The sequence below is a fragment of the Mirounga leonina genome, unplaced genomic scaffold (genome assembly GCF_011800145.1).
Source record: "Mirounga leonina isolate KUSES-001 unplaced genomic scaffold, KU_Mleo_1.0 Mir_101595, whole genome shotgun sequence".
In the NCBI taxonomy this organism is placed as follows: domain Eukaryota; kingdom Metazoa; phylum Chordata; class Mammalia; order Carnivora; family Phocidae; genus Mirounga; species Mirounga leonina.
In genome coordinates, this window is record NW_023270158.1 from 4,504,728 (window position 1) to 4,527,720 (window position 22,993).

Below are 22,993 nucleotides of genomic sequence, written 5' to 3' on the forward strand. Positions count from 1 at the left end.
ATAGACATTAGATGGATGTCAAAACCAGGTAAAGCGTGCTAGCATGCAGCGTAGGGTAAATAGAGGAGATGTAAGAAAAATAAAAAGCTGAACTTGGAGAAAAGACAAATGGACTGGTTCTCAGAGTTCCAGAAAAAAGACTGTGAACATTGTGGAGATAATCTAATTATAAATGGTTACTGTGGGCTAAGCACAGACCCAACTGTTACAGAATTTTAAGTCCAGTTCGGGAGGTACAGTTCCAAGCTGCAAGATAGTACAAGTTTAAAGGCACAAAGATGACATTGACTAAAGCCATGAGTAAATGATGAGAATCACTGTCCTACAAAATATTCTGGCCACCTTCAAGAGGAAGGGGACTGAACTAGCACTGTCACTTAAGAGTTAGGTTAGATATAAATCATTGTTTTCTAAAAGACTTTTCTAGAGGGCTTTGTGAAGTATACAGGTGCTGAAATTCAAATGAGATCTTATCACAAGTTAGGAAGAAGAAAGGCTACCTAGGATGATTTCCTGCCCAGAATATTCTTTCATAGTACATCTGGGGAGTGAGGGAGACAAAGACAGAATCCTATTTAAAGTTTAAATAAAATGTTTTTGATATATCACGTAAGGCTCAAGATATGACTCTGCAGATATGCAATGCAGCTAAGTCCTCCTAATGCCTTGGTAATTTTGTTCCTTAATCTTGTTTTCCTCAAGGGTAGAAGATGCCACTTTTCCCCTCAGTGAACACCATTGTGGACCAAGGCTGCTCTTAGCTTGTGTTTCACTTCCTTGAGGGAAATAATAGGCAGTGTCTCCTGAGATGTGTGCTGTCCTGATCATGGTTTAGAAAGTACAATGAAATACAAGTACTGTTACCCTAGAGAAGATTAAGAAAACTTTAAGTACATAAAATACAGTAGTTAGGGAATTTTAAGACAAATCATTAAGAGTACTGATTCTCTTCCATGATCTATCAAAAGAACATTTGATTTCATCTGAATCTGCCATTTAAGTTCTTAGTGAAAAATAATTTTGGATCTGCATAGTTCTTTTTGGAAAAATCTGCTAAAGAAATTTTGGATTAACTAATAGAATCTATTTAGAGTGCTGCACAGAACCATGACTATCTAGATATCAGGAAGATAATTTTCTTTGTTTTTAATAATTAATTGAACTATTTTCAGCATAATTCTTTCCCTGCTTGCCTTAACTTTAATGAGAATTTCACTTTCCATCTGTGTGACATTTGTTTGAATTATTTTACATTCATCAGATGATTCACTCTTTTATGGGACAATTTGTGTTTTAGCCAACTAACATTTTTTTATTTTAGCTGGTGAAGGTACTAATTATGCCAAATAAAGCCCATGGTGATTTAGGTGATTTTCATCCCTAGGAACAGGACACTCTTATAAATCCTTTTAAATTTGACTTCCAGCCTGGAGAACAGCTCCCTCCAGAGATGACTGTGGCTCGATCTTCTGTTAAAGAATCTTCCAGAGAAGGCACCTCTTCGTTCCATGCAAGGCAGAAGTCTGAGGTCTGAATTCTCCACAAGTTGCTAACTTTTACTATAAAACTTGTCTGTAAAGAGTAGTCATGTGACATCATTACAGCCTATCTTGTAAAATTTCTTCATACCTAATCTCCCGCAAATAACTTAAACTGGCTTATGAAGTTAAGTAGTTTTCCTCATGCCATAATTCTGAGTTTTCTCTTTAAAAGATCCTGGAGTAAATTCTAGATCAGTTACACACTATTCTAAGTTAATAGGCCACATCATCATCGCTCTATTGTTAACTTTTTATAAACCTCTTTCTTGTCTCAGGGTGGAGCATATCATGACCCCCACTCTGATGATGGCACCGCCCCCAAAGAAAATAGACACCTGTACAATGACCCTGTTCCGAGGAGAGTTGGCAGTTTCTACCGAGGTGAGCCCAGCCCTGAGCACCCACCCGGGTCCTCTCTCTCTTCCCCTTCCCTGCACCTCCAGCCCATGCCCTCCACTACACTTCACTGCCTTGACTTCAGGTCAGCACGGTTCTTGTCTGTGCTGTTGCCTTCCAACACTTCTCTCCGCTTCAGGTCCTGCTGTCTTAGTTTAGGCCCTCATGGCTTCTGACTTGGGTTCTTTGAGTAGCCTCCCAGCTGATCTCCCTATTTCCCAAGGTTGCGATCAAACCAGTCCCTGGAATGATCCATTTGCAGCTGTGTCCTGGCCATCCCACTCATTCATTCAATTAAGTGCCTAAGGTATTTATTGATGTCACCTGTGTGCCGGGTGCTGGTCTAGCTTAGAACATGTCAGTGAACAAGACAGCCAGAGGTCTCCACCTTCATGGAGCTCACATTCTCTTGAGGAGAGAACTATACTAAATGTAAGAATTATTAGAGCAGTAAAAGATAATAAATGCTACGAGGCAAAAACAGAGCAAGGCAACCCACTGCCTGCCCCCAGTCCTTACTGTCTCTCACCTGCTGACGGTCCTCTGGTGGTTTCCCATTGACATCACAACAAAATCTGGATTCCCTAAGATGACTTTCCAGATATTCCATGCCCTGGCTCTTGCCGTCCTCTCCAGGTGCTGCTCCTCCCTCCTGAAACACACTCCTCCCCTGCTTGGATAGCTTGTTTCTGTCCCATTTAAGGTTCTACTTTGAAGTCCTCTGCAGTATGATGTCTTCCCTCTCCACCTAAAGTGAAATGTTTTCTTCTCCGTTCTACCCATAGTTCCTTGTCTAGCGCTCTAACATGACACAGACTACATGGTATTGATTCTTTGTCTGCATTTCTCTCTCACAAGGTTGCAAGGCCCTTGATCATATGTTCCTCTTTTACCTTCATTGACTAGCGCACTGCCTGACAGTTTCATAAATATTTGTTGATTGAATGAAAGAAAATCCTCAAGTGTACTTGCACAGCCTTAGAAATGTACTTCGATGGTTAACTGACAACTAAAACAGAGGCTTTGGAGGCTGTATGGATTTAGGAGATGTTGACAGAGAAAGGCATCCCCTTTGAAGAGCTATGTAGCAATAGAGTGAGAACCCCTCCAGAGCTCTAGCCCCTGGTAGGGAGACTAACAGCAAGCCCACCAGGGTAGAGGCAAGGTCCTAGATGTTTCAGAGGCTCAGCTTCTTAAAGCCTGTAAGAGTCATCATGACCTTCTACAGTTGTCCTCACCCACATCGTTTGGCTTTTCACTATTCTTTTGATTTGGGGGGACAGCTGGAAAGGGACAGGAATTGGGGGAGAACACGGACAGCTGCTTGGTCATCTTAACTAGGAACCTGAGCTAAATAAATGTATAGAAGTATTATTTAGGACTAAATATGTATTGATTTAGGCTACTTGTTCCTTCCCAGCCCCATTTGAAAAAAGCATAGGGCATTGAATATGCCTTTTAATGCATTTGGCTTTTTCTCATGCTCTGGTCACTTTATAATCTTAAGGGACTAAAATTTTAATTCAGATTAAAGTTAGCTAAAATATTGTAGTGTATATGAGCAAATGCCCTTTTTTTCTGTCACTGTAAGTTTTACTTCCAAAATGGATCATACCTGTGTTATTCTATAGATGTCTGGAGTATATACTTTAATATAAAATGTTAACAAAGTTTTGATTAATTAGGAAAGACAGTTTTATTTTGATTGCAAGTGAATTGAATTGGTTCATGTCAGCAAAGCCCCTCATTTATCTTCCTCATAATACACTTCAGGGTTTAACAGGTAGAACATTTTTATTTTAGAAAGTCCAGAAATAGAAGGAAGAGATTTAACCAGGTGAAACATCTGGAGACATCTGTCATTTCAGTGATTCTTCCAAATCTAACTGGATGAAGATTTATGGTATCATTGAAATGACAGATGTTTCTAGAATACTTCCTGTTTTTAGTCCTACTCGCCAAGAGGCAAGTGAAGGGCGCACGGGTGGCTCAGATGGTTAAGCGTCTGCCTTCGGCTCAGGTCATGATCTCAGGGTCCTGGGATCGAGTCCTGCATCGGGCTCCCTGCTCAGTGCAGAGCCTGCTTCTCCCTCTCCGTCTGCCATTCCCTCTGCTTGTGCTCTTCTGTCTATCTCTCTGTCAAATAAATAAATAAAATCTTAAAAAAAAAAAAAAAGAGGCAAGTGAAATGGTGTCATTTATCTTGACATTCAGCCTGTATATTCCTTTTGTGATGAAATTTGCCATATATTTTGATTTATGATCGAGCTTATAAAGTAACAGGGGCGCCTGGGTGGCGCAATCGGTTAAGCCCCTGCCTTCGACTCAGGTCATGATCTCAGGGTCCTGGGATCGAGTCCCACATTGGGCTCATTGCTTAGCGGGGAGCTTGCTTCTCCCTTTCCCTCCACCTCCCATTCCCCTGCTTATGGTCTCTCTCTCTGTCAAATAAATAAAATCTTTAAAAAAAAAAAAAAAAAGATAGTAACAGCCCCCACCCCACCCCAACAAAGGGCAAGAAGGTACTTACCCACATATGTTGTGGTTTGTCTTTCTGTTCTTTCCTGGACTGAGAACTTAAAGAAAAATAGTATTTTTTGCAAATAACTGAATTTCTTTGGAATGTAGTTTAAAAAATAGAAAATTGACTCTGCCTCCCAAGTGTAAGGCTTAAAGCACAGTTAGTATATTCTAGCACACATATTGTTAAGAGTCACTTCAGACTGAGAATAGATTTTGCATAGTTGAATCTATGATGTCAGAAAGCCTCAGTTTCAAAGAATGCCAAAACAGTGAAGGGGGGCTATCCTGTTCATACTTTTAAATGTTCCACAATGTTCTTCATTTAATCAGCTGACAGGTCAATTTGTGTTTTGAATATATATTGCCTGATGTTAACTGACCCTTGCAAATTAATGTTATGATCAGTGGGGGGCGGGAGAATGTTCCCTGGAATGCCTCCACTCTCAGAAAACACAAAAGTTATATAAAAGGCAGAGGAGGGTTTTGATTTACTTGTTTGTTTTATTTGTGTGAGAGAAAATGGAGTAGAATCAGGTAAGAACTGCTTCAGCCAAAAAAGTACATCAGTGACTGACTTTTTCTTTATTCAGTGCCATCTCCTCGTCCAGACAATTCTTTCCATGAAAATAATGTATCAACCAGAGTTTCTTCCCTACCATCAGAGAGCAGTTCTGGAACCAACCACTCAAAAAGACAACCAGCATTCGATCCATGGTGAGTATTTTGATTTGTTTTTACTCTCCTTTTTTCTAATTGTAGATTCGAGATTTCAAAGAATTCTGGATACACTTTTTAGCTTGCTTGCTTTCTCAAGAGAGATTGTTGATAAGGAAACTGATTTGTCATTATTTGTAATGGTTTATTTCAAGTTCAGCATTTATATTAAATATCATGTAGAAGAAGAAAAAATCTGCTGGGTCACTAAATGCCTCATATCTCACATACTTCTGATAGGAATGCAGTCTTTCACTGTCTCTTTTGTTATTGTATCACAGAGCAGACACTTTGTTTAGCACTTTGTGTGCACTGGCTCACTTGGTTCTCATGGTCAGCCTTTGGGGTGGGGGCAGCTGCCATTCCACAGATGAGGAAGCCGCAGCCTCCAAAAGGGAGAGCACTTGCCTGGCACTGGGCAGCCCATAGCAGGGAGAGGGGAGCCAGGATCTAGCCCTTCATAGGGTCTGACTCCAAAGCTTACGTTTTTCACCTCTGTGCCACCTGACTTGCATTCAGGGTGAAAGGAAAGAAATGGAGGGACACCCTTTATGCTACCACAAAAAAACATACTGGTAGTCAGAGGCTAAAATGATGTGCCAGCTTTGCTTATCCTTTTATCTTCTTTGCGTCATATGTATTAAAAATTTAAGGAGAGTTATATCGAGTATTAAGTCTCATCAGAAGATCTGCCTAGGGAGTGAGGACCTTTTTAAAAAAAATAATAACATAGACTTGATACTCTCAGCTGCCCAAAGAGACTGCCCAGAATCTAGATGTGAGGGATGGTTATGTGTACTTCGTGAAACTACTAAGTTCTCTACTTGGAATAAAATGGTACATCACCGTAACATTGCGAATTTAGAATAGGGCCGTTCTGTCAGATTCCAACTCTGGTGTTTGTTGCTGGAAGTCACAGAAAGGTCTTAGGTCAGTCAGTAAGTACTCCTGACCCTGTGTGGTTGTGCAGCTTTCCCCCTTTTGGCAGGGTTGTATCAAGGTTTCAGTGCTTCTGTGCCCTGTGGTAAAAATAACTTCATTATTTTTAAAACAGTAGTAAAGACAATGTTTTTAAAGCTATAAATATTTTCATAAGCACAGTTTATATCCATTGCCTTATTTATTAAATGAGAGTTTTAACATTAGTAACTAAGAGGTTGGACTCTGGAAATAGGACATCTTGATTAATGTCACCTTCTGTCTGTGTGACTTTAACCTCTGCCCCTCAGTTTCCTCATCTGTAAAAACAGGCCTAAGAATACTACCTCCCTCACAGGATTAATGTGATCATTAAATGAGGGAAAACATCAAAAGCACCCAGAGCAGTGCCTGGCACACTGTGACTTGTTACTGTTAGCTGCAGCAATTTTTACCACGGATGATGTCTTCTAACTTCAGTAGGACTTGTCACGTGTCTCCCCTCCACTTCCTTTGCTGAGAAACTTCGCTGCATTCTTTTTCCATGTGACTGTAGACCAGCTCTCCTATACATTAACCTGGGAGCACAGGTACAACGTGTAGTTACCGGCTTTGACAGTTTTCGGGTGAGGCTTTGATAAGCCATGTGAATAGTGTCTCAATTGTGAGACTAAGGAAGTATAGAAGAAATTGTTTTTCCTATTGGACATTGCATAATGGAGTGGTGATGGTTTAAAAGAGAATCAATTACAGATTAACATAGTTCCATCAAAATTAGGTAGGTCAGATCAAAACTAAATCCAGATGTGGGATAGGTAGTATTAACAACATACTGTTTTTGTCTTTTTGATAGTCAGTTTGAGTAGAGCTTGTTTAGACCAGGTATATGTAGAAACTGAAAACAGTTGTTTGTTTGTTGTTGTTGTTGTTGTTTTTTAAGAATTAGAGACATAATTGGGATGTTTGAACTTTAGACTTTAGACAAGCTGTTGTTGAGTCATCCCTACTCTGATATTGCTGTGATGAAGCTTGAGAGGGTTTCAGAATTACCAGTTGGAATTGCAGTAGCCTTTTGTTCCCACTGGCCCTCATGTTAATGCTGCTATGATACTTCTCCTTTGGGCATCACATCTAACTTAGTCTAAGTCATTCATTGAGCTTGACTTATCTTGATTTTTTTTTTCTTGAACAAGAGATCTCATTGGTTCACCGTATTGTGTATATTCGAGAGAAATGCTGCTTGATAATGTACAAAAACATGAACAAGTCTTGCTATGGTAACATAGTGAGTCGCTCTTCCTAAATTATCACTTGCCTAAGGGCAGTCTATTTCTCCTTGATAGTGGTGCTTCCCATTCTTTTGGGATGAGAATATTTGTACAGTGTACATATTTCTTGGAATGGAAAGATCGACTTACTAAATCATATTTAATAGATACAGATATTGTAGTATAATATCCAGAGTGGTTATTCTAGCCATCTCAGCTATCCAGAATCCAGTTAAGAACTGGGAGATAAGCCAGAATATCTTGGAACAAAAAACAGTTAATGCAGTCAGATTCATTTTTACTAATGGGAAAACACCTCCACCCTCCCTATAAGCCTGTTTACTCTTTTTTTTTTTTTTTTTAGATTTTATTTAATTATTCGAGAGAGAGAGAATGCATGTGCACAAGCAGGGAGACGGGTGGGGAGGAGATGGAGAGAGAATCTCTAGCAGACTCTGCGCTGAGCGCGGAGCCCAACATGGTGCTCCATCTCATGACCCTGAGATCGTGACCTGAGCCAAAATCAAGATTCGGATGCTCAACCGACTGAACCACCCCTAAGCCTGTTGACTCTTACACACAGTTTTAGCAGTTGGCAGTGAGGTTGTCAGGCAAGAAGTAATCCCGGGTAACAATACAGTGTGAAGAGGGAGAAAGATCCCAAATAATAGCCAGGGAGAGGAGAGGGGTATTTTTGCCTTTTCTCAGGCTCCCAGTAGGAATATAATTTCTGGCCCTCATGATTTCATATGTAGAATAGATATCCATGAAGCATATAGATTTCTAAAACAGGCTGTTCTTACTTTCCTTAAAAAGGCAAAGTATATAAAATATGTTTGCAGGAATCCTAGTAATTAAGGTAAGTGAAGGATTGCTGTCACTGCTTGCACAGCCCCAGGCTTTTTCTTCTGGTTAAGTTATGAATATATTGGCATCCATTATTGCTTGCCACCATAACTCACAAAATTGTTCACTGATTGCTTTCTTCTCAGACATCAGCTGACTGGTTTAGTCCCATGGCCAGGAGAGGGGGGTAGCAGGGAAAGTGTCACACTACTGTACTGAAGCACTAGGATCTGACCCTCTGTCGAACCTGTGGGTATCCCACCTTGAGTCTGTGAGCAGCTTGAGGTCACACTCCTTGTTTTATTTTTCTCTCTAGCCCCAACACCTCTAACACCAGGCCCACCACATACACAGTATTCCATAAATGTTGGTTAACGTCCATTCAGTCAACTTTAATTCCTTCCTTTTTTAGGGAAGTCTTGAATTCTTGAATTCTCTCTTTCCTCTTGACCCTTTATAAAACAGCTATTACATTAGAGGATGTCAGAGTAGGGGGAGGTCCCCCACCCCAACCCCCACTGCTAGCTGGGTGGTCCTTCTCAAAGGTCCTGTACCTGAGATGGATGTGATCACCCATTTGCCCTTCTCTCGTGCTGCTCCTCTTGGACCCGTCTGTTGCCTATACTAGGTAGAATCATAGGGTCCAGAATTCACAAATGAGATAAATTATGGTGTAGTACTGATTGTATCTCTGTCTTTATTCTTTTGTACAACACACAGCTTTTCAGGTGCCTGTGTTCCAGCCGGCTTTTCTCCATCTCTGCCTCTCTCTGAGTCTATCTTCCAGGCTTTCTCCCTCTGTTTCTCTAACTCTCTGTATGTGTGTGTTTCCATGTAGCTTCTCCCTCTGTCCTTTCTCTATCTCCCTCTCTCTTTCTCTCCCACTTGCACTCTTTTTCTGACTTCCTTTTTGTGTCTTTTGTGATACATGCACACTCACGCTTCACTCATAGCTTTCATCTTTCTAGTTCAAGGGTAATTTATTTCCCTTTTTGTTTTGGTCTCTGGGATCTTTCCCTACCCGAATCTTGGCCCCACTACCTCTGTTCAGTCTCAGTCTGAAGATGTTTTTCTCATCATTCCTCCTTTCCCTGGGCTCTGGTTTACCCAGTGTCTCTGAAAAGACCCTGCAGAGGGTCTCTGATTTATCGTCCCTGCATTTTGTGCTCACAAGGGACTGCAAACCCTGGGCTTTTTGTCCTCCTGCTGTTTCTCATTCATTACCGTTCTCACCGGTCCCCCTCACTTTCATCTTACTGGATAGAGACTTCTTCCCATCCCAGATCTGTTCCTCCTAGGATTAGTGTCTCAAGACTTCTCTTGCTCTCACGCCAGCATTAGTAGTCTTACAGTAATGTCCATTCCCATCCTGAGCTTGCAGTCATGATGAACGTGTTCCCCTTAAAGATTTCCTGGATTGGCAGAAAGCACTTTTACTACTGACCCTCGGCAGACCTTGGAGATTTTGTTAGACTTACGTTCTGATTGGTTTAGAAAAAAAAAAATTCTACCTGTTAATCTGAATACTTTGCTGTGCTTCTAGGTTAGGTGCAGACCCCATTATGGAAAGACATAAGCTATATCATAAGCAAATAGTTCTTTAACTTCTGTAAGTTATAAGACATTAAAAATAGTATTGCTGGTTGGTCTAGATGCTATGTGAGGTTCCTTTCAATTCTGAGAGTTGTGCTTTTGTGATTCCAGGAAACTACATTGTTTTACTATGTTCCTTAGAACCGAACTTTTCACTATTCCATTCTTACCTATTCCATCATATCTGAAGTTTTCTAGCTTTCAGAATTGTAAATGTATCATTCTGAGTTCCAGTGCTAGTTATTTTTATTGGTTGTGTTGTATTATAAAACTTTCACTTCAGAGCTTGGAACTCTCAATGATGTTTAAAATTGCAGGTCCTAATGAGTTTCAGGAACGCTTGGGCCTACAGTCCTGAGTTTTTACTTCCTTGGTATTCCCATTAACTTTTAGGCTAGACACTTAAGAAGAAATGATCATTGCTCCTTCACAGAGTCATGTTTTCCTGTTTTTTAATCTGTCTTTTTCAGTCTCTTCCCTTGTTGTCTTAGATCTTGAGTGTTTGGGTTTTCAAATAAGTTTTCTGTGGTTTCTACAACCTTTTTATTATATCTGTAGCACATGTTTAATGTTGAAACTAAAAAGAAGAAATAATAAATCACCAATAATCTTACTACCCAGAGATGATAGCTGTTAAGATTTTATTTTATTTCTGCCTTTAAAAAGATATGTGTGTGTGTGTACACATATATGCCTTTTTATTTTAAAGATTTACTTATTTATTTGAGGGAGAGAGAGCACAAGCAGGAGGGGCAGAGGCAGAAGGAGAGAGAATCCCAAGCAGACTCCGTGCTGAGCATGGAGCCTGACGCAGGGCTCGATCCCATGACCTGAGATCATGATCTGAACCAAAACCAAGAGTCCGATGCTCAACCAACTGCGCTGCATAGTCACCCCATCCCACCCCATCCTTTTTTTTTTAAAAATACAGTTAGGCTCATATTATGTAGCAAGTTTTGAATCTTGTGGTTTTTCACTTAGTATTATATTTTAAATATTCCTTTAGATTACTGAAAATTCTTTGAAGATAATGATTTATTTTTGATAGCTTTGTGGTGTTTTCTATCATGTGGCTCTCTAACAGTTTATATAGATGTTTACTGTCTCCACACAGATTTAATCAAGAATGCCACTTTGCGGGGTGCCTGGGTGGCTCAGTCGTTAAGTGTGTCTGCCTTCGGCTCAGGTCATCGGGCTCCCTGCTCCACAGGAGGCCTGCTTCTCCTTCTCCCACTCCCCCTGCTTGTGTTCCTTTTCTCACTGTGTCTCTCTCTGTCAAATAAATAAAATCTTTAAAAAAAAAAGAATGCCACTTTGCTCATATTTCTTAGAAAGATACTGTAGTAACTTCATCACCATTACGTGTTCTAAAATCACCAATACGAATGAACTCTTACCTTTAATGTTTTACTCTTGATTTTAGGGAATAGCTAATAGAAGGAATTCAATTATTTGAGAAAATGGTTTTGCACAGTCATATATTAAAATTTAAAATAGAACCCATGGAATGTGTCTTTTTGAAGAATACCACCAGTTGAGTTGCTTTTTAAAGACTGTAAATTAAATTAAGTAATACAGGGCCTTTGTTAACATACAAGTCTGCAACTTATTAGGGCCAAGGTGTTCTGTTTGCTGTCTGTTAATACCTCCTATATGTGTTAAAATACCTGGTTGGGGGGCGCCTGGGTGGCTCAGTTGGTTAAGCGACTGCCTTCGGCTCAGGTCATGATCCCGGAATCCTGGGATCGAGTCCCGCATCGGGCTCCCGGCTCAGCGGGGAGCCTGCTTCTCCCTCTGACCCTCTCCCCTCTCATGCTGTTTCTCTCTCTCTCTCTCTCTCTCTCAATAAATAAATAAATGAATGAATGAATGAATGAATGAATGAACGAACGAACAAACAAACAAACACAAAAAACCTGGTGGAGTCAGTGTGGTATGAAGCTTAATGTTGTCAGTATTTTCAGTTATAAGTTTTTTTCCACAAGTACTTTGTATTAAAGCATTCATCTTGTCCACGTTTTTTCTTACCTGATCTATTTTTCAATTTAGTTTCAATAAATAGATGTTAGGTTTTTATAAAGGAATTTTCCAGTTTGAGGCAATTTTTACTTTTATTTACAACACTTCTGTAGCACCATTGTTTTGTTTTGTTTTGTTTTTTATGTTCAGTATCTTGGCAAACCACTAATAATGAACTTCTTGAGCTGGTTTTAGAAAGGTAAATAGAAAAACGAAGATACTGAAAATGTTTCAGCTATTTCCCTTGGAGGGTTATGAAAAAGGCATCCATCCTTTAAACTGTGTGCTTTTCAGATTCTCCAGTTCTGAGGTTTTCAACAGCATGAAAATGGTCCTGCAGCACAGTTACCAGATCATTTGCAATACTGCTCAAATTGCCAGTTCAAGTGTGCCTGTGCCAAAGGCTAATCATTAACCATGGTTGATGAGATTCAGTTCCTCCTGTGCTTCTTAGAGGCTCTTTAACTATGTGCTTTATTTTTCATGGCTGTTTGAATCTGAACCAAAACCAAGAGTCCGATGCTCAACCAACTGCGCTGCATAGTCACCCCATCCCACCCCATCCTTTTTTTTTTTTTTTAAGTTTTCATTGTATTTGTCATAGAATGGCAGGAGAAAGATTGAAAGATCAATATGATAAAAAATGTCTTCCCATTTAGGAAAAGTCCTGAAAACATTAGTCATTCCGAACAACTCAAGGAAAAGGAGAAACAAGGTTTTTTCAGGTCAATGAAAAAGAAAAAGAAGAAATCTCAAACAGTAAGTAGATGGCTACTTTCTATATACAGTGGCATATGAGTCTGCATTAGTCTGTGGGTACTTGACATTTTGTACATGGCAATGAAAGTGAATTATTTTCTTACTGAGATTTGACATGCATACATTGTATATGTGTCTTTCTAAATTCTATACAACTATCCTCTTCTCACAGAGCCTTTTCTAGATTCCACAGAATCTCCAGGAATAGAAGAAATTTAATTTGGATGAGAGAGAACACTAACCTCTCTCAATAAACATCCATGTGGATTTATATTCATGTAAAAACTACGAAGCTGCAGGATTTATTTTTCTTTGGGGGTTAAAGATGTGTGAAAACTTAGGAAATGGTTTTGGTGTGTGCTTAAATCTTGAAATTTATAACTAACCATCATTCATTATTCTTCCCTGGCTGGTTTTCCAGTTGCCATGTTGACAAGTGCATTTCTGGGCTGCATAATCACAGAGAGGAGAATAGTATTTGACATTTCAGGGCTTGCTTTAGTAGGAAGACATGTTTATCTTGGGACTGAACTGTGAATTGGAACGAGTCTTATCTCCTGGGAGCCCTCTGCCTCAACCAAGGTTTGGCTCCATGGAACCGTGCACATCCTATCACTGAACCACCCAAGCAAGGATTCTGCTGGTTAGTGACGTGAGGAAACATGGGAAAGCCAGGCCTCTAGGCCAGCAGGAGCTTCTTCACCCACGTGAGGCCTGCTTCCCTCTTTGCTTTATGGTACTTTCAAGGCCAGACAGTGTTGAGTCAGCTATCTTAAATGCTTTTGTTTCTGTTTCTTCTTCATACATGACTGACTCTCATTTATTTAAAAAGGAAAAAAGATTCTAGGATTATGACTCAGTGGTAAGTAAAGATGAGATAGATGATAGTAGCAAAGAATGTAATACCCAAAGTAAGGATCACAGATGTTCTAGAAATATTAATAAAGACTTTCCTAGATTACGTTTCTAGATCGTTCTTTCACTTGCATATTTGTTAAATTGATGTGTTTCATTATAGAAAAATTGAAGAAAAAAGATCATTTCTAATCTTATCACCTGTCACACTGATCTTATCACCCTGTTACAACTAGCATTAGGGTTTTGGTATATTTCCTCCTAGCTTTTTAGTCTAGGCATATGTTTGTAGAAAGAAGGTGGTTTTTTAGTTTGTTTTAAATAATAGTAATCCTTGTATAGTTTTGTATTCTGACCTTTAATAGTATATCTGTCAATCACACATACACATAATATATGTTACTGCACAGATCGTATCATCTTCATTTTAATGGCTGCATAATATTTCCTGAAACATTCATGTTTTTTTAAAAAAACTGTCTATATCTCTACCTAAAATTCATGTAAAGCAAAATGTCAAATCAAAATGCCACTCAATCAAATATTGCTACATTTGTTATTTAGACTGGATAAACAAAATAGACCTGATTAAAGTGGAGAAGCTTAAAATATTTAAAATGCTAATACAATAAAACTTTTATCATTGTCTGTAGAACATATTTATCCATCATGAACATTGAACTTAGACTCCCTCTCCTAACCCCTGTTATTTTTATTTTGAGGTTTTTGTTTTTGTTCTTAACCTCAGGTCTGTAGCCACTGTGGGGTAATTAAGTGGAAGAAAGTAGCAGGAACCAAGGAATTGAAGGTGTTTTGTGTATAGATTTGGCTTTCGATGTCTGTCTGCATTAGACTAACATTAAACCTAAAGCCCCTGGCTCACCATGGCCTGAGTTGAGTGTATACACGTTGACTAACTCTGTTATTCAGGATCTCATTCAAATTTTAGATTTTTAAATAGTATAGGTTAGGGCAAATAGGAAAATAATTATTCTCTAACATTCTCTCCACTCAAACTTTTTAAAGGTTTTTATACATTTCATTTTCGATATGTAAAGTAACTGCAAAATATCTCTATATAGGCCACAATGCTTTAAGCCTTCCAAATCAAAAGTTGAGCCTCTGCATTTTTTAATTAAAAGAAAAAGAATTTTTTGGAGAGAGAGGGGGTGCACAGGGAGAGAGAGAGAACCCCAAGCAGGCTCCACAACCAGTGTAGAGCCCAAAGCAGAGCTCGATCTCAACAACCCTGAGATCATGACCTGAGCCAAAATCAAGAGTCAGACACCTAACCAACTGAGCCACCCAGCCACCCCAGAAGAAAAATTTTTTTAAGGCCTTTGGGTTTTAGAGTAAGATTTCCAAAGAGCCCTCTGAATTCTGCCAGACCTCGGTCTCCTAAGCCTAGCATGACATCAACTCTGCCTCCTTCAAGTGAGCATTGAAACAGAATTAAAGTTACCTTTTTTTCACTTTCTAGAACTCAGCAAAAGGAAACTAGGTAAACCAGCTTTGAAAGATTTAAAGCTTTGTGGTCTTTGAATAAAACTCAAAAAGAAAAAGGAAGGAAGGAAAGAAAGCAAGAAATGTGGCACCCAGTGCATGTAGAGAAACAGGACATTTTTAAACCTCACTGACTCCCAAATCTAGTTTAACACCTTTATTTCACCGATGGAGGACTGCTCAGGCAAGTTGTGACCTGCCCAAAGTCGCACAATCAGTCGGGATACCTAGAGGTGGGTTCTCCTAAATAGCAGGCCCAGGCTCAATCCCTGCCACAGGCCCACCTCTGGTAGAGAGCCTCTGGCCACTGATTCCTGGGAACTCTCCTGTGGCCTCCTTAGTGAGGTAAGTTAAACTCTTCCCTGGGATCCCATCCTGGGAACAGGAACCTTCACTTGATCTTAGCCAAAAGGCCGAGAAGCGATGGGAACAGGAACCTTCAATGGGCCATCTTAATTGAATGGCTTCATACAAGGTGATCTGAATACCTTCATATATATTCTAGTTCTCTAACAATTGAGCCATCCAAAACAGGGAAAAGTGGTGCCAAAAAATAATTCTGTATTGCAAAGGTGCCTGCTTTGACTCAAGCAAATCTGGAAGCCGCCTTGGGAAATCTGGCTTCAGTTCCATATCCAGAATTACATAAGCCCTCAGAGCATATGGTGACTTTGCCAACTTGGTAATTGTACCCTAGTTAGTTAGTATCTCAATTGGTAATCATGCGTCAATTTAAAGATTGAACTTTCTGTTTTTTCACTTTGAAAACCTGTATTCTGAATGGTGCCACATATTTTCCATGGAGTGAGTATTTCTTTAATAGCACAGAACCAGGCTTCTTCCATGGTGGTAGACCAAGTGATGTTTTCTGGTTCAAGAGTTGACCATGTTCAAAAGGGTTTGCTATATCTTCTTCTCCCCCTCTCCGCCATAGGCAGATCACATGGTCAATTATTTAGTTCCTGAAGTCCTCACTAGCAATTAGGAAAAGATTGAAGTTCATCAGTAGCTCTTTAAACACAATTCTTTATAATAATCTTACTCCTGATAATAAATAAATCCTTAAATGTTTTGTAAGCTCAGTGTGACTAGATGTGTGTAGGTTTCTAGGCATTCCTATTATAGGTAAGGATCATGACCACATGTTCTTTTTATACATTGAAGTTTTTGCAGGTTTTGAATTTACTTTGTTGGCATCTTCATGTCCAGGTGAGAAATGACACAGAACTCCTCTAGGTGCACACACAGCACAGAGATTCCTTAAGTGACTGTTAATATTGAACAATATCAGGGCTCCCAAGGGCTAGGAGTTTCAGTAAGAATACCCTTTTTTCTTTCTCTTCTTTCTTTCTTTCTTTCTTTCCTTTTCTTTTCTTTCTTCCTTCCTTTCTTTCTTTTTCTTTCTTTCTTTCCTTTTTTTTTTTTTTTTTTTTTTGCAATTAGTTTATTTGTATCTTATATTGCAGACAGATTCCACCAACGGGGAGAATCCAAGCATCAAGAAATCCCTCTTTCCTCTTTTTAATTCAAAGAATCATTTAAAGCATAGTTCTTCTTTGAAAAAGCTTCCTGTAGTCACTCCACCCATGGTACCCATTTTTACGTACGGTAGCCCTGCACACTGCTCCAGTAAACTTGTTTTACTGATGACCACAGCATGTCTTGTATTTTCATGGGGTCATATTCTCTTTGTGCTAGTTAAGTACCTGAGCCAGTTCCATAAAGTTACTGAAATATCAATTCTTTGCCATTCTGGATTTTGTGAATCAGTTAAGGAAGTTGAAGCATAAAAGGCTACTAAACAAACTAGTGAAAGGCTAGTTTGGGTTGTCTGGTTAGCCACTTGTGGGCAGATGGCATTCATAAAATCCCTTATTTCCTTTAAAGAATTTGATTAACGTTTACAATTAACAGTGTCTTTTCGTTTGGCTCACGACGTCTGTTAACACTTGGTTGGCAGTTTGTTCTTTGAAACCAAGTTGAATTGACCAAATTGAGTGAGCCAGCAGGCTCCACTTTTCTTAGTTGGTGATTTGCTTTTTCCTTGCCTGGCTCTAGCTTTTGCTGGTCACTTAGTGTAAAGCCAGGGCTTTTGCTTGGCATTTGGCATTATTCTGTGTTCACCAAAATCGGTGAATGGACCAACTGCATTCATCTGGAGTTTGTGGCACAAATTTCCAGGATTTTTATAGTGCGTAATGCTAGACCCAGATTTCCTGGGCAGTGTCTTGGGAATATGATTCAAACCATACTTTTCCCACTTCAGTATCCTTGAAAGCCTGCTAGATTTCTTTGGGCACCACCAAATACAGTGTTTGGATCATTTTCCCAGCAGGAGCAAATTTTTGTTTTATTGAACTGGTTCATAACCTAACTGCAATATGGAATGAGGATACGACAGCAATTTCTGGTACAGCCCAATTTAACTGCTCTCTCTTACAGCGACTAAAACTAACAGCATGGGAATGCTTTAAGGGTTGAGGTTTTAACAAAGCTGCATGACATCTGCCAATTTTTCCTAATGCAGGGAAAATTATTAAGAGGGCAGCAGAATTTAACTGGCATCACTTGCATTGTGAACATTGGGAGAGTTTTGGTTTCGTTTTTTATTGGGGGGGTGGGGTAGAGGTTTGGTTTCCTTTGATTTGTTTTTGTTCTCCTCTTGGGTGTGGTTGCATATCTTAGTAAGGCTTATTAGGGTTCTTATTGAATCCTTGCCCATATTCTGCTCTAGGTGCCCAATTCTGACGGCCCCGATCTGCTGACATTACAGAAAGCCATTCACTCTGCTAGCACCCCGAGCAGCAGACCAAAGGAGTGGCGTCCTGAGAAGATCTCTGATCTACAGACCCAAGTGAGTGGTGCCTGTAACACTCCTAGATTCTTAGACTCTGCAGTGACTATCTCGCTTGAGAGGAGGGCAAGGTTGAGGAATTTAACCTCTCAGTGTTACAACAAGACTGAGAGTCTCCTCAGATTATACCCTCACTGTGAATAGCAGATGCATCTTGGGAGTCCAGATGAATCTTGTTTCAGTGCCCCATGTCCTAATGGGAAAAGAAGTGAGCTTCCATTAGCCTTCACCTAGCCCCGGGTGGAGTAGGGTAGGGGGGTGGGTGTCAGAGGGGTGTAAGGGGAATAAGTAAGACGTGGTCCCAGCCCATAAATACTACACATCCTAGGAGAGAGAGAAAATCTTATAAATAACCATAATTCATGGTAAAAAGTGAGACATGCCATAAAATGTAGGGGAGGGTGAGAGGAGGAGGTAGTGGGAAGATGAAGGTTTTGTTAAATATGGTAGCATGTGAATTGGGCCTTGGAAGACAGATATGATAACCTTTCTTGAAAGAATAAGCTTCTGAAATTGATAGTATTTTGATAGAAAATCAAGCAGTTGCATTAGGAACTGCATAGTATACAGTATTGTATAATTGCATTCATCTGCCATAATGGGGAATAAACAGAAAATGAATCAGTAAATTTTTTCAGGTAACTGAGGTTTATCTCCTTTGGACAACTATTTTGATTGGAATGTTGTAATATTGCATCTTTTCAGTATCCCATAATGAGCACAGTGACTTAATCTAACTTGTTTTTTGATGATATTAACATTTTTAAAAATCTAATATTCCTCTGTACTGTAATTTCTGATAACCCTCATGAGCTTTTGAAGCTCTAGGATTGCTTATACCTATAGATGACCACAGATTTCTGTGATTTGGAGGAAGAGGGTCTATTTTTATAGCTTTGTTGTTTACTTTCTTTAACTGTTACTTAGAGCCACTGACAGGAATTCCCAAATTTCACTTGTATTTGCCCAACCATTTATATTTTCTGCTTCTAATATAGTGTAGGCTAAGGGGAGGGAAGGTGATAGAAAGGGTATAGAGAACCAGATATCCAAGTTATTGGATATGTATCTGAACTAAGAGCACAAGGCTCTGAGTGAGGGCCTGGTGTTCTCTTCCCAGTTTTATATAAAAGAGTACAGGGAAAAACAGAGGGTTCTAGAGGGGAGGGGGGTGGGAGGATGGGTTAGCCTGGTGATGGGTATTAAAGAGGGCACGTACTGAATGGAGCACTGGGTGTTATACGCAAACAATGAATCATGGAACACTACATCAAAAACTAATGATGTAATGTATGGGGATTAACATAACAATAAAAAATTAAAAAAAAAAAAGAGTATGGGGCTTTAGAACCTTCTTTGTGTAGCCATTTCTTTTGCTAAGAAGCCCTTTTCAGGTTACTTTTTATCTCCAGCTGGACCCAAATTACTGTAATTGCTCAACAGTTGCATGTGGTCAGGGCTATAAAAATCACCAGGAGTCTCATTGTGTTATCATTCCAGTTTCAATAACAAAAAACATAACTTTGAGCACTTAGGATGTACACTGTGCTGTGCCACCTCCCCTGGGGACCACAAAGCTTTCATGGACAGACTTTGGAATAGTCATGGAAGATGCTTCCTCAAGAGCAATTTCTACCTAAGTCCATTCTCAAGCAATTTCCCTTTGATTCAGTGCTCTGATCCTTCAAATCTTGTAGTAGTCCTTGAGATCATCAACATTTTTGTTTTGTTTTGTTTTGTTTTAAAGATTTTATTTATTTATTTGAGAGAGAGAGAATGAGAGAGAGCACATGAGAGGGGGGAGGGTCAGAGGGAGAAGCAGGCTCCCCGCCGAGCAGGGAGCCCGATGCGGGACTCGATCCCGGGACTCCAGGATCATGACCTGAGCCGAAGGCAGTCGCTTAACCGACTGAGCCACCCAGGCGCCCGAGATCATCAACATTTTATTAAAACTTTGCCAAGCCCTTAAACGGATGGCTCTTGAAGATTGGTAGCCAGAGGTGGCCCAAGGCTAGGGCTACATCCTGAGTTCAGGGTCCCCGTTGAGGGCCTTGAATTTCAGGGTGCTTTCACATGCCTCTTCTGATGGTAAGCCTCATCACACATCACACAGAGGAGGAGAGGGGAGTGAACCACCTTTCACCAGTGGGTGAGCCCGTGGTTCAGCAGTCGCCTGGGAAGAGTTGCCTAGTGTAGGCTAGGTGGCTGCCAGGACCCTCGCTTCTGCCTTGGTAAAGCACCTGTGGGGTCTGGGCCCCAGCCACACAGCAGACAAGCAGGGCAGCTGTGAGCCCATGGTAGGAATCCAAAGCCCCTTGTGAGTGAATTGTGTTTTAGAGTCTGCAGGGCTTTTGCTTGTTTCCCTCTGCTTTGTTCACTTTTCAGTGCTCAGACCTTCCCCCCACCCCCAAAAAAGTAAAAGTGCAGACAGGGAACATTTAGATTTTATAATATCAAGGAAGAGGGAAAATTGGGGCGATCAGAATAGAAGGGGGATATGCAATTTTTCGCTGAGTGTATTGCTACCTAAATGAAACATTGCATTTCTTCAGTTTTCTCTTGCCGCTAGATTAGGGTTGAATGGCCGAGTCCTGGCTGGTGAAAAATAAGTGGCAGGTTTATGTGGAGCTGTTGGGAAGTCTTCTCAGAAAGGGAGAGGCATATTCCTTTTGCTGCTTCCTGCTGGCTGAGGCATGAGATCTCCCCCCTGTAAAGGTGGGATGCCGTCAGATAGCAGGTACCTAAGCCTTTGATCAGCCACCACAGCAGCTCTAGATTTCTTATCTAGATTTCTAGGCTTTTTCGTTAAAGCTAAATAACTTCAATCTTGTCTGAAAAAGAACAAAAGGACAGATAAGGCTAGACTTAGCCCCTCCTCCCCCGTGCCTGCCCTGCAGGCTACATGCAGTCATCTCAGATCTGTGCTCCGTCTCTCCCAGCTTTGGAGTCTACTCTAAATTAAGTCCTATGCGCGCTCTCATCTTTTCTTTCAGAGCCAGCCGTTAAAATCACTGCGCAAGCTGTTACATCTCTCTTCAGCCTCAAATCACCCGGCTTCCTCAGACCCCCGCTTCCAGCCCTTAACGACTCAACAAGCCAAAAATTCCTTCTCAGAAATCCGGATCCACCCTCTGAGCCAGGCCTCTGGCGGGAGCACTAACATCCGGCAGGAGCCCACACCAAAGGGCAGACCAGCCCTCCAGCTGCCAGGTCAGATGGACTCTGGTTGGCATGTGTCCTCTGTGACCCGGAGTGCCACAGAGGGGCCTTCTTACTCTGAACAGCTGGGTGCCAAGAGCGGGCCAAATGGGCACCCCTATAACAGAACAAATCGGTCTCGAATGCCAAATCTGAATGATTTAAAAGAGACAGCCTTGTAATGTGTGCTGGGGTGGAGGGTGGGGGGCTAGGTAAGCCAGTGGGAAGGGGATGGGAGGGTGTGGGTGGGTGGGGAATGGGCTGGGCTGGGGTGGTCAGCCAAGTATTTTCAGCTTTATGAAGGTGAGTGCAATATTGTACGTGTGGAGCCCTCTGGCTCCTCACGGGCACAAGTGCTAGTCAGGGATCTCAGAGCCGCAGGAGTTCCTTAGGGACCGCCAGTCCCCATGGATCTTGTGTGAGAATGGAGAGAGTGTGCCACTGAGGAAGAAGACATTCTTGCCAGTTTCTCCCCTGTACATTCCAGCTTTAGTGCAATCCCTGTTGAACTTGGGAAAGCCAGGATGTGTTCTGGTACTGCAAGGGATGGAAAAATTCATGCTGACCGATGCCCTTACCACAGTTTTGGTTTTTGGTTTTTGGTTTTTGGTTTTTGGGGGCCTAAACTAAAGGTGGGGTTTATTGTAATCCAAGAGTATCCCTTTGAAGGATTAGCAGATGAACTAACTGTAAGTCTTAAATTGTTTTCTAAACTTCCCTATTTGATAGGATTTGTAACCTTTATTTATAATTAATATTGTACTGTTCTAATCATACCTTTTATGTTAAATGTAAAGTTATTTTGAGCTGTTTGGAACATTGTGAAGCAGTGGGACAGCTACAGTAGTTTCTATAAAAACTAAACAGTAACATTTATATATTGCATCAGGAGTATTTTATTCTATATATAAATATATATATATATATGGTAAATATCTGTCTGTTTTATAAATATAATCATTTAAAGAAAGTATCATTATGACACTATCTGCCATATTTTTATACATTTGTGATATGAAGTGAGTATTATACTTCTAATCAAGGGAGTTGAATTGTGGCTATGTGTGACTAACAGTGGGAACCGTGCTCAACTTTTAGGCCCCAGCAGTAGCCTCTAGACATGATCCTTGGTAGCAGATGAGATGCAGCATCTCCTCCCGAACCCATAGGCAAGAAAGGTGGTTAGGCCAGTGAGAATTCTAGCAGGTCTCTGTCCTGTCTCTGTCCTCACAGTTGGCTCCTGTTCGCATCCAGGGACGTTCCTTGCACCTGAGGGGAGAATAGATCCAGGGTTACTCGTGGGTCTTTGTTGAGAGAATATGCTTTTCTCCTTAGCATTGGTGTAGAGTGTAGACCAAAGATTTGCCAGTGAACATTCCTAGGTTGCAAGGTTGCAAGAGGCACCTGTCTGTAGATCTTGCAAACCAGCTCTATGCTCCTGAATCCTGTGCACTGTACCGGAGACTCTTGGCTGGTGGGGTGTGAGATCCATGTGTGGCATTTCTATTTCTAAATGTTTTTGTTGTTCTTGTTGTTGTGATTGCTCTTTCCAGTATATTTAAAAGGCTCCTGAAGCAATTCCAGATGTAGAGAAAATTGCTATACTCATTTTTTCTTCCTGGGACTGTCCATTTATAACAAGGTTATCACGTACATCAGTACACACACACTATCAGAACGGGACTTCTCTCCCTCATTTGATCTCCTTCGACTCCCAAGTTATTCTCAAGCATCATCAAGGCCTATGGCCAACAAGGGTTATAGCCCGGTGTCTCTGGGCCATTCTTGACAGAAATCACCTCAATACCATCTATCAAGAGAATTAGATTTTTGGAAGTAGTCTCTTAGCAATAATATTTTTAAAGACCCACCCCCACCCCTCAAAGGGGTAACTTCTCAATATTTATTACTTGTCCCAGGATTCTGAGAGCATCGGCCCCTGAATCAAGTCAGCGATAATTGAAATGTGCTGAATTACTGCTCCCCCTCCCCCCAAGATTTTGAGA

The 22,993-nt window shown here is 40.7% G+C and overlaps 1 protein-coding gene across 1 annotated transcript in view; it reads left to right on the forward strand.

Moving 5' to 3' along the window:
- Positions 1 to 21,212, forward strand: part of CDKL5 (cyclin dependent kinase like 5) — a 204,906-nt gene extending 183,694 nt beyond the window's left edge. Inside the window, exons 13-18 of the mRNA XM_035000328.1 lie at positions 1,427 to 1,528; positions 1,817 to 1,922; positions 5,051 to 5,174; positions 12,478 to 12,577; positions 17,670 to 17,789; positions 20,783 to 21,212. Coding sequence (XP_034856219.1) covers positions 1,427 to 1,528; positions 1,817 to 1,922; positions 5,051 to 5,174; positions 12,478 to 12,577; positions 17,670 to 17,789; positions 20,783 to 21,169 — 939 coding nt within the window. The 3' untranslated portion in view covers positions 21,170 to 21,212. The remainder of the gene's footprint in view (positions 1 to 1,426; positions 1,529 to 1,816; positions 1,923 to 5,050; positions 5,175 to 12,477; positions 12,578 to 17,669; positions 17,790 to 20,782) is intronic.
- Positions 21,213 to 22,993: the final 1,781 nt, after the last annotated feature.